We start from the raw sequence: 18,368 nt of genomic DNA, 5'->3' as shown, positions 1-18,368 counted from the left end.
AAAAAGTAAGAAGTACCTTTGGAATAGCTTCAAGTAAATGACTCGAGGGCCTAATGCATTAGATACGGCGTACTCGCATCGAGTGACATCGTCAAGCAGGTATTGAAATCCCTCAGGATGCCTTTTTTATTATAATTTATTTAAGTTTTATGACCCAGCCCATTACCCTGCCTATTTCTGCTGCAAAGCACTCATCGCAGTAGATTTATGGGTGGCAGAATGTAGGGTTAGCTCGCACGGGTAAGGGCCATTATTAAAATCTATTCCTGCCTCGAAGGTGTCATGTGTTCCAGTTTGAAGGGTGTGACAGCCATTATACAATACAAAGCAGACTTTGATACCTTAAGACTTATGTTTCTCTAGGTTGTTTCAGATTGTGATGTCTTTAACACTACTTAACACCAGGTGGGCCCTTAGCTGAATTTTTGGGTGGGTAGGTGTTACGTCTAGAATAGTCTAGATGTTACTTTTCATAACATCCATTAATAAGTTGGATCCAGTTTTATTACTGGTGGTAGGGCCTCTTGTGAGTCCGCGCGGGTAGGTACCACCACCCTGCCTATTTCTGCCGTGAAGCAGTAATGCGTTTCGGTTTGAAGGGTAGGGCAGCCGTTGTAACTATACTTGAGACCTTAGAACTTATATCTCAAGGTGGGTGGCGCATTTACGTTGTAGATGTCTATGGGCTCCAGTAACCACTTGACACCAGGTGGGCCGTGAGCTCGTCCACCCATCTAAGCAATAAATAAAAAAAAAAAATAAAAAAATTAATAGTATAAAAAATACTAATACATAATTACATAACAATATTTTTTTAAATCCCAAATTGAACGAAGTTAATTTAATTATAAAAAAATATATTAAATACATAAGTGGACCATTTATTTTGACTCTAATTGTACGATGGGCAGATGACCCCAAATCTTTTGTCGAAAGCTCACAACTCGTGCCGATTACTATACAGTATGCGCGCGAGTTCATGTACATCGGGGCCGGAGGCGACGCGCAGGGGGCAGCTCGCCCCGCCTCCCCGCGTTTGTTTGACGTCTAGTGTTGTCTTTGACAGTTGTGACGCGCGCTTATCGATACCAAAAACTTACGCTAACGCTATTGTGTTATTTCATGGTGAATAAACCACGAATACTCCGCTTCCAACAAGTTCAGGTAGAAAAAAACCTACACTGATTCGGACTCTGATCTGTTGGTTGTCTTTTCATCTCATAGTAGTTGAATTGGAATTTAAAAAATATTTTTCTCTATTAGGAAGAAATAAGTCATTACTTATCGCATTTATTTTATAATTTGCGAAGTGACCTGGTTACATTAAACCAAATTGACAGCTGTTGACTAAATCGGTAGTTATTATCGACATTACCATAATTAACTAGGTCACAGCACTACCGCATTCCTCAGGATGGACAAGCTCGCGCGTCTACTGTACATAAAATTTGAGAAAACGTTTTGATAGCAACGTTGGCAGCGCGTTGCCAACAAACTGACTTTAAAAGAAGCTGAGATAACAAAACGCATTTTTGACATATCGTTTTGATAGAAAACGTCCTGTCGTTCGATACCTACCTATAGAATCGAATGATGTGCGAGCCAGTGTTTTGTGATAAATACGAAAGAAGTATACAATAAATACATGTGCAACGATGTCCGAGATAGATATGGATAAGTTTGCTGTCCCAGACTTCGTCCCCGAACGTTACGTAAAAGACCTCGCTAGATCCTGCGTCGGAGGGGAGGAGCTACAGCAACAGAAGGAGAAAATACAAAATTTAGCCGAAGAAACCGCAAGTGCCCTAAAGAAAAATGTCTACGAGAATTATATGCAGTTTATCGAGACTGCGACGGAGATATCCCACCTCGAAACAGAAATGTACAAGCTATCGCATTTGTTAAGCGAACAGCGTTCTGTGCTGACTGTGCTCTCCCACGCCTCAATCCTCGGTAACGAGAACGGTTTATCACGCGAGTCTCTTGATAATCACGACGTCGAGGCTGAGAGGGCAGAAGAGGAACGAAAAAATAAATTAAATCTCATTACAGAAAAGGTAGAATCATGCATGAATCTGTTAGATGTCCCAGACCGAACTCTGCTTCATGAAGGTGACTTGCTAGAAATAGATGCAGAAGAAAATACTGCATTACAAAGAATGCATGTATATTTATTTAATGACTGCCTTATGTTAACATCCTGGATTTCTAACAGACGTGGTCCAATGAGATATAAGTTTCAAGTGAGTTACCCAATAAAGAATTTAGCAGTGGTGAATGTAAGAGATTTAGGAACTGTGAAACAAGCATTTAAAGTGTTAGCCTTCCCAGACACCAGAGTATTTCAATGCAATAGTTTTGCGATAAAAAAAGATTGGCTAGACAAATTTGAGATAGCAAAAAAACTGTATATTGAAAAAGAAAATTCTAAACAGAAGAAAAAAGATAGTCAAGAAAAATCAAAATCTGAATCTATTGAATCACCGAGTCTGTCTGTGGAAGAGATGCCATCACCCCAAATTACACCATTGCCTGAGTGGTTGGCTGATGTTACTGAAGAGCTTGATGTTTTGATTGTGGAGAGACATTTTCAAAAGACCTATGAGTTGATGGTTTCAGCTCAAAAAGCTTTAAATACTGAAGATTTTAAAAACCATCCACAAAGGGTTGATATATTGAAAAAAATAGAACAGAAGCAAAAGAGTTTAATTGAAATATTATTGAAAGATTTAGATGTAACACATAATTGGAGTTTGCGAGGAGGTCTCCAATCAACTAGACAACCGGTACTGATACTCAATAAGTTTAATATGACCAGTCAGGCTTGTGACTTGTTTTTGACGATATGCAGTTACACAGTCAAAGTTCATGTGAAAAGGGTGCAACTGGAAGGGTCAATTAACACTTATGTCAAACAAGTGGGTGAAGTGTTTTTTTGCTCATTGAGTGATGCCTTAACAGAGTTTATTTCACTATTTCCTAAAAATAAAATAAGTGCTTTTATAGTCTGGGCTAGTCTGCAACTTAGGATATTGATGAGTCAGATTATAAAACAAGTGTTCACACCTCAGTGTGCATTAGATTCCGTTCAGGATTGTGTTGAGAGTCTAAGGGAACAATGTACATTGTTTTGTCAATTTGGTTTAGATTTAAGATTCCAGTTGAACAGTTGTTTGAGAACACCAATAATAAAAGCTTTGAGAGAATATAAAGAGAAGACTGTTGACTCTATGAAAAATAAAATCACTGAAGACAAATGGACTCCAGTGAATATGCACACCAAAGCAGGTGTCAATAAATTCCTGAAACAAATGGAAACTTTGGGCCTTATATTAGCTAAGTATGTAATTAATGAAACATGGGTAGATTTATCAAGTAGTACCATATGGTTTACAAAGTCTATTGTCACTATACAGAAAATAGGTCTCCAGTTAGTGAACAAAGATATGATGGATAACCTTGATGAATACATTTATACAATATTCAATTCATGGCTTGTCCTCGCATCAGTCAACGATATTAGTTATGCAAAGAAGAATTTCAAATTCATTTTAGAAACAGTGATGCCTTTAATGCTTAGATGTTATAAAGAAGAAGTTGGCTATGATAATGAGAAATTAGTAGCTTTGGCAAAGAACTATGGTGTCAGTATTACACCATCCAAAAACATCACAAAATACACAAGTAATGAATATTTATGAGAATAGTCAATAGTCTATAAATAAGATGTATGAAATTATTTATATTATGCTGAAGCTTTAAATTTGTAATATAATAGAGAGTAAGCAAGCAGAATTATGTTAGTTTATATAAATACTGATCAAATTAAATTTTATGTATATGCAAGTTACGAATATTAAGTTTTAATACAATCATTATTTATGGTGATCTGTTTAAGTGTTCTTTGAAATTGTAAAGACAAGAATAAAATATATTTCCAGTATTATGATTTTTATTACTAGTGCAGTCAATTTTGCATGTTACAAAATATAACTAGAGAAATTATCATTTCTTCGCCCATATTTAACAGCAAATTGAAGCAATAAAATACATGAAGCAACTAAACCTAATTGTATTACAATTTAATTATTTACACATCTATAACAATAAAACAAACAGAGACTTATATTTAATGTGATATATTAAAAAAAGAATCTATATTTTAAATAATAATAATAATATTTACCAGAATAATATTTTTGGTGTATTCTAAATTTGTAAATACAGGAACTTTTTAAGCAAGAAATATCATAGAATACAGCAAATTATATGATACATTGTGTACATTTATCAGTTAATATTATATGTTTCATGCTTTGTGTATTGAAAATTTATTTTACGTTTGCAATTAATTTATTTCATATATTTTTTGACATAATTACATATAAAAGGGATATAATTTGACATCTATACTATTTGGGCTTGTTTTTATTTGGAACACTATTATGTCATAAAAATAAATTCATGACATTATTTCATAATTGAATAAAAATATGATTCAGTCTATTTCTTTTTAATATGACAGAATGTATATTAATATATTATTATATCCTATGTTAAGGATACACCAATTTTTGGCTCAATCGAGTTCCATTAAAGATTCTATGAATGTGGTTCCATTGATTATTTTAGTGGTTAAGATAACAAATTCCACAACCGAATCTTCCTGCTGGCTGATCGTCCTGAGCACTGAGATCTCGTGGTACGTACAGCCTCCAATGAAGAATACGAGCACGACCCGTGGGTTTTCTATTGATGATGAATTCTCACTGGAACCGGAATGGCGACGTGTCATACGAGGTTGTAGGGTTTGTAGCTCGTCCACTGTAGGGCCCGGCAGGAGGCCTAATACGTCTTGGATACCTGTGAAAGTATAATTGTCGTATTTGTTACGTCTTCACACTCAGACCACTGAACCGATTTTGACGAAATTTGATAATGAAATAGTTCGCCTCTTTGTAAAGACTAGGCTACCTTTAATCTCACCACTGAGCATCACTACATAGTATAAAACAAAGTCGCTTTCTCTGTCCCTATATCCCTATGTATGCTTAAATCTTTAAAACTACGCAATGGATTTTGATGCGGTTTTTTTTAATAGATAGAGTGATTGAAGAGGAAGGTTTATATGTATAATAACATCCATTAAATAGTGGAGAAATCAATAATAAATTACAGTTTCCGAAGCGAAGCGAGGGCGGGTCGGTAGTATGATACCTATACGTTTGTTTTTAGTAAATGCACTCTCTTATAATGCACACAGAAGTGGAGCTGAAATTATCCATTAAAATGAATAAAACGCTTGAAGGTATATTCAGGTCTTCCGCCTTTATTGAAATCATAAAATTGATTATAGTAAAAAAAAGAAATGAATAGAAACAGAAATAAACATGGATCAATGTCAAATTTAGATAAACAATATTATTATCACTACTTATGCGTGTTTATGTTAGCTTATATGTTGGTTTATGTGTGTGTGGCTATGTATGTGTGGGCACATTTTATTATTATTATTATGTGTTTTATTTTCAATTATTATTTCACATTGATTTCCAGTTCTTAATAATTGAATTAATTTTTTTTTTAAGCATAATTTAATAGTGTTATTATTACTTATATTCCTAAATACTCAACTATCATATAAATATCATAATTAAAACTAGTTTTACGGTTTAAAGTGAATTTTACTAATGGAAACGTCGGAAACAATGAAATACCGTAAAAATTGTTTTAAATTATGTCGAAAACTCAAGAACACATAATTAAAATTTCAGTTGAAATATTATTGTTTAACTTTTTTTTGGTTACAGAAACTGGCAAGGCAGTGGATTAAGTCCACCTGGGCGGTATACTTTATATAAATAACAAATTTTCATATTTGTATGTTAGATTAGGAAGCCATTCGCTGTGTAGTGTGACCGTGACGTAATATTAATTAGGGTCATAGTAACTGTATCATTAGCACGTTATATGAATATTTAGTTTCACGCTTATCAAAACGCTCTAGTGAGTCATTGTTGATAAATGTATGTATTTTATGACTTGATAATATGGTTTGCAAAAATATATAATTTTCATTAACGTGTTACGATACACCTATGGCCTTAAAATGTCATTGTGTTTTTATATAAAGAAACAAAAAAAAGAAACATCAATAATTCCTATATTGCATATTACATAGGTTTAATAGCCGGCAAACTTCTTGAGCATTTGTTGACGTAGTGGGGGTAAGTTTGCGCATGGTACACTCACGGGCAAAAACATTATTTACGCTGCGTCATAATGCAATTAAATTATTAAAATCAACATATGTATTTTATTTATATATTTATTAGAACATTAACAAAAAATATAGGTTAATAATTGTAATAATTTAATCTTGGGGTAAAATAGATATTCCTTCTATTAAGTCAAAATTAGAGCTGTTGCCAGGTCTTGGTTCAGTTGAAGCGAAGCTTGTATTTGTAATTATTTTTTTTCGTTATCATAATCTTGACCATCATCATCATCACTGTTTTCATCACCCGATCGCCATCATCGTGATGAGTCGACATAAGGCTCATCGGTGTAGTTTACAACTCGGTCGTTCGATCTTCTTTTTTGTCTATAATTAATTATTTTTTGAAGATATTCGATTCGTAGTAATCGAATGTTACTTTTTTCAATTACCAGCTTCCGATTATTTTCTGTTTTCAGAGCTCTTTCATAATTCGTCGAAAACTTCATTCCGAGCCATTAAAATGTATATCTTCTTTAAATTTTTCGAAGCCTTTCTACGGTACGGAGTTTCGCTGCTTGTTATGTAGTTATTATGATTACATCTTTTTATTACAGATTGAACGAAACTATCCATTCCGGTAACTTTCTTCTTCCTTGATCTTTTCTTACCCGGAGTCCCAAACACGGCGAGCAAGCCAGAGCCTTTAGCTTCGTTAATTATGCACCTAACAGTACTCACTGATGTTTTTGTTGCTTCCGAAGTCTGTTTTACTTTTTCCATATCATTCTTCCCCTGTTTTATAATGAAGCAATTTACGTCGTACACAATTTTTCTACCCTTTCTTTTGATTACTACACCAGTTTGTCGCGGCATAGTGTATATTTTATAAAAAATCAACAAACACTCAACAAATAGCAACGGCAACAAAGTCAACAAGTAATTATAACAAATAACTTAACGATTAATAACGATAGATTTTTCACTGTACGCAAGCGTACTTTTGGGAGCAAGCGGAACGAGGGCGCGGTGCGGGACGCAGGGTTCGACTGATCTACCAATAACGCGCTCGATACGATTTCCCCTGCCGTCGCGCCTCACCCTCACCACCAAAGTGATCTAAAATTCGGTTCTGCGCAGTCAAGGTCATTTGCTCAAGATGTTTGCCGGTTACTATACATGCATGGCAACTACAATATCTACAACTATCCAACTACAAAATAATTCAAAGCAAATTGAATCATCTCAGGTGTTTTTTTCTTTTTGTTTTATTATTTACGGGATTATGTGAAGGTATTTAAAAAAATAATCGATGTATTTATAATTGCAAATATTTTAGTTGCAATAAACATAAATATATTATTATTAACCTTTTGCACTCGAGAGGTGAATCTCGCTCATTACTTAATTTAATTACAAAAATAACAATATCAGAAACATAAAAAAAGATGTCAATCACCAAATAAAGAAAAATAAATAGTTTACACAGCGCATTGAATTTCCGCACGAAACAAAGCGGTGAGCAAGACTCACCTCTCGATTGCGAAGGGTTAATCTATACTAATATATAAATCTACAGTGGTTTTTACGGATGTTCCATTATAACTACTGAACCATGCATCCGATTGACTCGAAACTTGGTATCCATGTAGAAAATACATGTTCTTAATGGATAGGCTAATATTTATATGAGTGTTGGACTCCCTACACCAGTTGCGGGGGCGTTAATGATGAAAATGTTTGTGGGGGTGAGAAATAATCATGTTAATTTTAAATGCTCAGCGAAGCGGTCGCTTACAGCTAGTAAATATATATTTATGTTCATTCCAAGTCGATTGAGGTACACGAGCAATCGGTTTGAATATAATCTTCAGTGATGCCACCATATACTTCAAGTAACCGTGAGGCAAGGGTACCACCATCGCCATGATAGTCATGTGCTATGATTCGAAGGGGCAAGACAATCGTTATGCGATTGAACGTTGCGCGTGTGGCGGTGGTCATCACAGAATACAAGATATTTGACAGACACCCGAATCGCGCTAACGACATTTAAAAAAAAATCTTTGCACATAACATAGGTTTTTTTTTGCCCTTGTAGGCAGACGAGCATACGGCAGAGCCAAGCCGCTGGCCTACCGTTAAAGTTAAGTTCCGAACAACATTCGAAGCGACGGTCTGTCGAGCTAATTCACTCGGTCGATCGAAGATTTATATTTTATTATCGATATGTTATGCAATTCAGCAATTCAGATTCTGATGTATGTGCCCTCCAAAAACCACTTAACAGCAGATAGGTAAAAAATAATAATTAGTGGTTACCAGTAATTAAAAATAATAATTATGCTGCATATATAGGTGGGAGAGATCACGGCCCACCTGGTGTTAAGTGGTAAGCCCACAGACATCTACAACGTCAATGCCGCCACCCACCTTGAGATATGAGCTCTAAGGTCCCAGTATAGTTACAAGTAAATAATAAAAAAATGTGAACTTACCGCTCCATCCTTTATTCTTGGCGATATGCTCGCTCAGTCTCACTGTTAACGGTGTATATTTACTCGACAAATAACTTTTGTCTTTGTCATTTGCATCGGAATCGTCAGTCGTCAGATGTAAGGCCTGGAAAAAGTTACTGTTTGATTCTTGATGTATGACTACAGAGCATCTGACACTTAAACACAACATCTAGGTTTTTTTTCTTGCTTAGATGGATTGACGAGCTCACAGCCCACCTGGTGTTAAGTGGTCACTGGAGCCCATAGACATCTACAACATAAATGCGCCACCCACCTTGAGATATAAGTTCTTAAGTCTCAGTATAGTTACAACGGCTGCCCCACCCTTCAAACCGAATCGCATTACTGCTTCACGGCAGAAATAGGCGGGCTGGTGGTACCTACCCGTGCGAACTCTTAAGAGGTCCTACCAACAGTACACCAGGACGTGGTGTAGGACGGTATATCTTCTCACTGGTGTTGGAGACGACTAAGGAGTTCACTGGAGAATGGACCGGAGCGGTTTCCGAGTATACCAGGGTACTACGATATCCAGCTGGCGTTTATTGGTGGTTTTTTCTGTCATGAAACGGTCATGTGCTCCGGTTTGAAGGGTGGGGCGGCCGTTATACAATACCAATGCAGACTTAGACATCGTGTCTCTAGGAGACATTCCCGTTGCGACGTCCATAGGATCCTGTAACCACGTGGCTAGTTCGACTAAGGTGAATAAAAATACATTTGAGAAACAGTTGTTTTTTAATTGTTACTGTGCCTGATATTTCCATCCCTATCACACGCTTTCGTTATTAAGAAATATTCTATTAGGCCGTGATCAGTACGAGTTGTGTCAGCGATTTCGTTAACGCGCCATACCAATTATACGTGTACGCACGCATCTTTATAATTTTTTTCTCACAAAATGATTTATATATTTACATTATACGTTATCCCAAAAATGGAATTCATTAAACGCGTACACATTCATTAATAATTCACTGTATAATGTTCTAATATAATCTTTGAAATCAAATCTTTTAATATATTCCATATCAAGTTTTTGCACGCACGCACCCACTCAAGCACACTCAAGCACAAACACACATTTGTAGTCGTCGTGGCCTAACGGATAAGACGTCCGGTGCATTCGTGTTGAAGCGATGCACCGGTGTTCGAATCCCGCAGGCGGGTACCAATTTTTCAAATGAAATACGTACTCAACAAATGTTCACGATTGACTTCCACGGTGAATGAATAACATCGTGTAATAAAAATCAAACCCGATAAATTATAATTTGCGTAATTACTGGTGGTAGGACCTCTTGTGAGTCCGCGCGGGTGGGTACCACCACTGTTCGCGCGACAGCGCGACGTTCATAAATGTTCGGCTCAACTCGGGTGCCGTCGCCCGTACGCACCCCGCACCTCTCATAACAGTGTGGTACATGACGGCACGCGGAGATACGCTCGTTCGATATTGAGTAAATTGTGCGCGCGCGCCCTTCGTTATATACTAAGTAAAAGGTTGAGTGTGAACCGGTGAAAAGGTGTATGTGCCACCCATCGCAGAGGAACACCACTACGACCGTGATAGTGCCAGCATCAGCCTCCAAGTAAGTCCCGTTTTCCTACCTACCCTTTCGTGTCCGCTCATTCTCCGCAGAGTTCATTTGCTCCCTTTCAGCTCATCAGCTCACCTGCGTCACCAACCACCCTGCCTATTCTCTGCCGTGAAGCAGTAATGCGTTTCGGTTTGAAGGGTGGGGCAGCCGTCGTTACTATACTTGAGACCTTAGAACTTGTATCTCAAGGTGGGTGGCGCATTTACGTTGTGGATGTCTATGGGCTCCAGTAACCACTTAACACCAGGTGGGCTGTGAGCTCGTCCAACCATCTAAGCAAAAAAAAAAAAAACACGCAAGCATTGTAAAAAAATTATTACCCACTTTCGGCAAACGGGTAAAAAAATACCTTTCTGAGTACAGTATATTGACGGGTTCCTTGTTGTGTTTTGAGCAGGCCGCACTTCTCCAAGTTGCAGATACTTAGCCAGGTCTTCAGACCGTACGTTTGCACGAGTTCCCTCTTGTAATATTCCAGAATTTTCGGCTTCAAGCCAGACCCGGTTGCGCATTGTAGGCAAATCAAGCGCAGAACCTGGTAAATGAAGGAAAATAGGGCATTTACTTAATAAGTACAGGTGAGCAGACAATCACTGGAATATCACATTTGGATTGGTCTGGCATCCACAAAGTCTATGAATTTTTTTTTTATTGCCCTTGTATGCAGACGAGCACACGGCCCACCTGATGGTGAGTGGTTACCGTCGCCCATGGACTTCAGCAATGCCAGGGGAAGAGCCAAGCCGCTGCCTACCGCTTAATACTCTCCACAAGCCTCGTTTGAAGAAGGACATGTCATATTTTATTATATATACTAGAAGTGCATTGCGATTGGGATAAATTTATAGTTCCGAAAGAATGAAACGCGTTGAATTTAACAGAAATAACAATTGCTTGTGTCGTAATCTAAGATAAGACTACCAGCCAGTACAGAAAATCACAAACCAACAAACATAATGTTATTGTGTTTATTATAGCAGACGCATCTGGCCTAGCTCGGATCATGTACATACCATGATACCATTTTTAATACGTAAATAATAAAAACATGTTATAAGTTCGATCGTTGGTTCGAAATATAAAAATCTTTGCCACCAGCGCCACCTGTGCGGCACTAACGTAACTATATTGGTCGGAGTGGTCATGTCGTCCTTTAGTTATTTTCGAGTTTTACACACACATATATTATCTTATACATATGTATATATAATTATATAAATGCCAACCTTGGTAAGAGGTTCCTTCTGTGCAATCAGGTCTTCAATATACGGACAAATCTTTTCGCTGTCGATACAATTCAGAAAGTCTTCTTCGCATTGTATTTTGTCATGAAAATCGAAGCTGTCAGTTTTCTGAAAGATAAAAAAAATACACTCCTCATAGTCGTCCGAAAACTAAGTAAAATTCCAACATCAACCTTTTAAATGAAGAAATAAAGTCCGTTAATCCTATAGAAAAAATTAGAAGTAATTACAATGCGTGACGTCACATGTGGCTAATGGTGTGACTTAGTTTAAACTCTATGAGTAAGGTGGTCGCTTATTTTAGGTAGTAGTATTTAGTAGCACTAGTATCTTAGTAGCAGCACCGGCTGTTCGAAGTCCGTTAAAAATATTTAATAAAATGATCGTACCTCTTTGATGTACTCAGCGATGGCGGTGTGAGTGACCAGGGACTGCTTGTTGGCCAGCAGCTGCGGTAGGCGGGAAACAAAATGCTTGATCTCTTGCACGGATTTGTCTTTGTGGCGCTCATCTAGTTGTGTTTTAATTATGCGAGCCTTTTTCGATAATGCTGCTCCTATCTGTAAGATAAAGAACATTTTAATACCTAAACAAATTCAAATGTTTATAATAATAACTCTATGAATATTGAGAATTTTAGGTACATTTATATTTATTGGTTGAACGAGCTCACGACCCTACATACATTTAAGTGGTTACTGGAGCCCATACACATCACCCACGTCGTGACATAGGTTCGAAGATTCAGCGGTATTACTTATCAGGTCTCTCAAACACGTACTTTCGGTCTCACATTACATCCTATACAAGTAATCACGGATATATGCGGGTAATTTTTTTATTACACGATGGGTGGGTATATTCAATTACGTACTGCTGGCTTCTTAATTGTAATCTACTTTAGGTATTGTTTGCATGTTAATTAGAAGCTCGATTGTTAAATATAATTTAATACTTATAACCGGATAAAGCAATTACTAAAAGCTACTTCTTATTATAATATCTACCTACATATTTAGAAAAATTCACAAACTTCAGGACGTCTGATTAATTTGGAATTCCATAATATAGGTTGATGACTATTGAACAATTTCAATATGCCGGCCTAATAACCTGATAAGTCTCGTCAAGATAATAAAACGATTATTTTGACCTTTGGCGCGGCTTTTTATTTAAGCAATTTTTTCAAACTCTTTTACTGTTGTTTCATATTCATTCGTTAAGTTAAATCAACGTTAAACATGTAAAGAGCCAAATAAAGTTTTCTCCTGTGTTACGACTGCCTGAAATACATTTACAAGCACACCCAGGCCACAGTCCAGAATTCAAAATTATATAATTGACAATGACCGAAATCCGAAACCAGACATGTAAAATGTTCAAGGAAAATTACTACGAGAACAATGAGACGTTTAAAACTGATTTAAAAGTTACCTCGGTAAAGTCAGAGTCGCGTATTTCTGCAAACAGTTCTTCGCTGGAGTTGAGTATGACGTGTTTCTTCTCACGGGCTGTCTCTTCTGGGTTAGGATCGTCCGGACCCACGAACTTTTGTCCCGGAAACGTGGCCGTACCGCTCTTTATGCGGTAGATTTCGTCTGCCGAAAAAAAATAAATAAATTAAATGTTACAAGACTGCACTAACTTAAATACGCAAAAGCAAGTACCTACTCTTTAATTTACCTTGTTTTGTAAAAATGCTGTCGTTTTTAATGGCAAAGCCTTTTATAACGGTCATTTTCAAACGGTTCCATAACTTTTCAGCAATTTTATTTTATTTGCTTTGCAACTGAAATAGCCAGACTGTTGGTAGCTACCCGTACAGAGGCACATAAGACGCCACTCTACCACCAAAATTGTAATTGATTTTTATTAGATTTTTTCTATTTTCATTGCCCCATGTTATTCCTTCATCGTGGAAGTCCTATTTGTAACGTCAACTGATAATAGGTAATGAAATCGTAATAATTTCGGTTCGTTATATGAGTCGACTATTATCAAAGCCGGCAATCTGACTTTTGGACAATTATTGGTAAATCAGAAAAACGAATTATTGACTTTGTATTCCATTGGCAGTCACAAAACTCTTCGGAACGACATCTTAGATAAATAACAGGTTAACTATTAACCTTTATTTAATGCAGGTTTTGAACCGTATTCTTTGAAGGAGACGATTATATTCAAACCAATCTGTATTGATATATCAATAACATTTTTTTGTCCAAATGCACAGATTGCCACCTTTGATAATAGACGACTCATATATGAAAAACGCACTACCTACCCGTGTGGGCTTTCTGTGCACGCCACCACATACACATGATAACATATGATAGACTCACCAATAAGCCCCTCATAGGTGAGTTGGGTCGCCATTACACTTGTAAAGTCAACGGCTCGGTCCAATAAGAGTAACTGATCGATGCATGATGTCGGTGCACCCTTATTCCCGGAACCTTGCTCCTCTTTATTCAATCTGCACAATAGATCCCAAACCTGTCAAACAATGTCAATTTAAAAGAAGCACATGCGAAATTCAAACAGGTAATACACAATAATCAGTTTAGTCTTGGTGCATAATACCTGTGTAGATAGATACATATGACTCTAGCAACAAAACCTAAGAAAAAGGCAAAATTGTCAAATACCTATCTCCTTACTTAACATACATTCATGATTGACCGAATAAGATTGTGTAATAAAAAATCCAACCAGGCAACATTTTTAATTTATGTATGTGCTGGTGATATGGCGCTGGTGGTGCACGTCACCACCTATTTCTACCTCGAAGCAGTAATATTCTTCGGTTTTAAAGATGAGATATGAGACAGCATTTATTTAGTACAATAGAGAGCTCCCTGTCAAGGTGGGTAGCGGTATTTGTATATATTTATGGGCATATTAGCAGGTGAGAAAGCAGATGGCAAAGGGAAAATGACCACAGACTACAAATACAAGACACAATGCTGATGAATTGCCATCTGGAATAAAGCAGTGATTTGCAGTTTAAATTAATACATTAAAGTGTTATATAACAACGAATTATACAAATTGTTAATTGTAGGAATTAATATTCTACTACTACTGCTACTGAGCTGGCGCTATGACCCCGAAGTGGGTCTTGGTCTCCGACAATAAACTTTGCCATTCATCCCGGCGCTGCACAACACCTTGCCAGTCCGACACTTGAAGCTCACTTAATTTCCTTCCACAGCATCAGACCAGCGGTACTTGGGCCTCCCTACGGGGCGGCGTCCCTCCGGTACACCCACGTACACCCGTTTCACAGCCCGATCCTGCTCCATACGTACTACATGCCCGAGCCATCCGAGCCTCCGTGCCTTCATCTCCCCCAGAATATTTGGCTCACCAAAAAGCCTCTCAACATCCTTATTTTTCCGGACGTGCCGGACGTACAGTTCAGAAAGAAGACGGTTCTTGGCACGTCCGGAAAAATAATAATAATATTCTGCTTTTACAATATATCCACTTAAATCGTGTGTGTAAATGTGTATATGTTCATGAAATTTGTGCTTCTTGTATTGAATTATTTACAAACTTAATAGTAGCAAAGGTAATTTATTTATCGATTTAAAAAATTAATTATAAATATCAAACTCAGAAATCACACAACACTGATGTGACTATCCAAAACATTTAAAGTATAACTTTGCAAATATCACAATTAAAAGACATTGTTTCTGTCTCAGTTAAATGTTGTCAGTCAAGAAACGTACCTGTTTAGCTGCTTGGCCTTTCCCGAATACACGAGGCACAATTCCATAAAACTGTTGGATGGTTCTTAGTGCCTGTGCAGCATTGTATATGCAACTTGTGTCACCTTCTATGTAATTTTCTCTGCAAATTATTTCAATGTTACACATCAACATGCATTAGTTTTGTATTTAAGCCACTTCAAACTTTTCATTGCAGAAATTTAAACAATGTTGTACAATAATTACTTAAAAAAAAGTTAACTTGTACAATCATGTTATAGAAGCATTTATAACTAACTGTAACTTTAATCTTATCGCAGCCTAAAGGATAAGGCAACAGGTGCATTCGTATCGAGCAATGTGACTGAATTCTACAGGCATTATTTTTCTAATGAATATGTACTTAATAATAAATATATATAAAAAATTAACAAATAAAAAAAGTCTTTTATTTCATGCAAGTGACTTATAAAATCAAAATTAAATCAATGGATCTATGTGATTAATTAACTAACAATTATGTTTGTTGAATAATACTAGGTATTATTGCTACTTCCATGAACCCCCCCTCGGGTAAAGGCCTCCTCCAAGTATGTATTTAATAAATGTTCACAAATGATTTCCACAGTGAGCACTGATATAGTAACATTACTTACTATGAGTAAACCCGTCACTTTATCATTTGGGACGTAACTATATCATCAAAAGGATATTGAAAAATTTACTTCCATCTTTAAAGATTTTAAAATTAACATAATATAGCAAATATACTGACCGGAAGTCATTTTGTAGTTCTAAAGACATGACATCACTTTCGAATGGAATGATGTCACACTTAAACTCTTCAATTGTCATGTTACTGACCACTCCTCTATTGGTGAGATGTACTTTGCACAGTTCACTTTTGCGTGGCACAAAGAACAAGTGAAATTCTACTGGAGCTGTTTGCTTGGCCCTGTATATTGAGTAATATATTCGAATTTAAATTTTAGTTGGTTTCTGTTATTGTTGGTATAGACCAGGGGTGGGCAAATATTTTGATAGTAAGGTCACATTGCAGATGAAAATTTGACCGCGGGCCAAACAGTTTTTTTTTTCAAATTTTACTTAAAAACTAATTGCTTATATGTGTGGACGAGCTCACAGCCGACCTGGTGTTAAGTGGTTACTGGACACAGTGGTTAATGCGCCACATACCTTGAGATATAAGTTCTAAGGTCTCAGTATAGTCACAACGGCTGCCCTACCCTCCAAACCGAAACGCATTACTGCTTCACGGCAGAAATAGAAATAAATAATATTTGTGTTTTTAATAATAATATATATAAAGCTTCACGGGTCAGACAAAATTCTACCGCCGCCATTTGCCCCGGCCTGGTATATATCACTGGACTATATCAATCTATACTAGATTTATTTACCTATGCTTTTTTGTAACTTTACTTAATATGAATAAGTACTCGATTAATAACTTTAGAAACTTTGATCCTTGTAAAACTGTACTATTTTAAATTGCACCTTAATTGTTATATTTTCACACAACAGGCTCAATCCAGATACTATCTAAAATTTTGTAACAGGAAAATAAGTAAATGAATTATAAAGCACGCTCGGCAAATATGATAGCGAGAAATTAATTAATATTGATATTCATTAACATACAATGTTAACAATTTATACTCTAATCATCACTTACAAAACAAAAAATAACTACACAAATTCAGTACCTTATTGATAAAATGTAATCAGCAACCAAATCCATCAATGAAAGTTTGGGTCTACTAATAAATATAATATGTTTGACGGTTATATTGGGTAGGCTTCCTGGTTTCAGAAGAAACATATTGTTGACTTCATGGTCTTTAAGGAATGAGTACTGAGCAACAAGGCCTACAGGCCCAGCTAGCCAGTCATCCCAAATTGTTACCTGAAAATTAAGATTTTTTTAAATTATTTATTAGAGCCATACACTTATTAAGTTAAGTCGGCTTTTAAAATTAAGAATCAATAATATAAATTTTACTCTCTCTATGAGTAAGCTCTCAGACGTGTCAAAAGCCAATAGTAACTTAACCAGTTTCTAAAAAAATACTTAACAGAGTGGAACTGAAGGTAACGTTCAAACATGACAAGTAAAAACAACAATTTATTCTTCAGTACGAGTTGATTTCTTCTATCGGAGGCGTTTTTAAATTTGAACAATATTAATTTCGAATAAGTCAGTGGCCAGTAGCATTTATAAACAAATAATTTTTTACACCTGTTACAGTAAGTTAAATATAGATTTAGAGCTATTGTAACTTCGGATAATAAATAAATGGTAAGTTGTGAAACATCATAGTATGTTTATAAACTTACTTTAGGGCCACTGTACTGTTGTAATAAATTTAATAATTCTGTTCTCATTGTTTCTTGAAGTAAAGCAACATTCAGTCGTCCACCCGCAAGGTGGCTGCTCATTTTAGTTTCTCTCATTTTTGTTAAGCAGCCTTTTTAACAGATGTATTTAATAATTGTTATTTGTTGACTGTTTTTCTTTCAACACATAAATGAATTTATCATAGATACAACTTTATCATTGATACAAATTTATGTTTTTATCATGTTTTTATTGACTACATTTTGAGTTGACATTTGAAGGCAAAGCGACACTTGACAGTTTCAATTCCAACTGAAAAGGCAAATGTATCAAACTATACAGGCCAATATTTTGTGTATTTTGTTGAATAATAAAAAAAATGCAAAATGAATGAAATATGAGACACTGATCGATTACGGCGAGACGAAATTACACGAGATAAAATATAGACTCAGTAAAATTTTGCTTATTTATTACAAAATTTCACTGGATTTTTGGAAGATCTTGCCCAGCGGTTTTGTTTCATTTTCTTACATTTGTGCATTTTCACAGATACTAAGTAGATAACAAATCATTGTTTTTACAATTCAAACCTAAAGAAGGACTATATTGACAAATTAAAACAATTCACACAACTTCGCTCCTCGCATTCCCGTCGAAAAATCCTGACATGTGATAGTTTTGTTCAGAGTTATACAGATTATGCGATAAT

The 18,368-nt window shown here is 36.1% G+C and overlaps 2 protein-coding genes across 2 annotated transcripts; one reads left to right on the top strand and one right to left on the bottom strand.

Annotated features, from left to right (window-relative positions):
- The first annotated feature begins 1,396 nt into the window (after positions 1-1,396).
- On the top strand, positions 1,397-3,943 carry LOC101735798 (exocyst complex component 8). The gene has a single exon (XM_004928821.5). The coding sequence runs from the start codon at positions 1,656-1,658 to the stop codon at positions 3,699-3,701; it is 2,046 nt and encodes a 681-aa protein (XP_004928878.1). The 5' UTR covers positions 1,397-1,655; the 3' UTR covers positions 3,702-3,943.
- Positions 3,935-17,952, bottom strand: LOC101743102 (vacuolar protein sorting-associated protein 33A). The gene is made up of 11 exons (XM_038016384.2): positions 17,656-17,952; positions 17,025-17,224; positions 16,073-16,252; positions 15,319-15,439; positions 13,924-14,077; positions 13,016-13,179; positions 11,971-12,141; positions 11,564-11,689; positions 10,687-10,872; positions 8,716-8,839; positions 3,935-4,863 (listed from the first exon to the last, which is right to left on the bottom strand). The coding sequence occupies exons 1-11, from the start codon at positions 17,770-17,772 to the stop codon at positions 4,580-4,582; spliced, it is 1,827 nt and encodes a 608-aa protein (XP_037872312.1). The 5' UTR covers positions 17,773-17,952; the 3' UTR covers positions 3,935-4,579.
- Between the last annotated feature and the right edge of the window lie 416 nt (positions 17,953-18,368).

Source organism: Bombyx mori, chromosome 16 (assembly GCF_030269925.1).
Source record: "Bombyx mori chromosome 16, ASM3026992v2".
NCBI lineage: Eukaryota > Metazoa > Arthropoda > Insecta > Lepidoptera > Bombycidae > Bombyx > Bombyx mori.
This window is presented reverse-complemented; position numbering and strand designations above follow the sequence as displayed.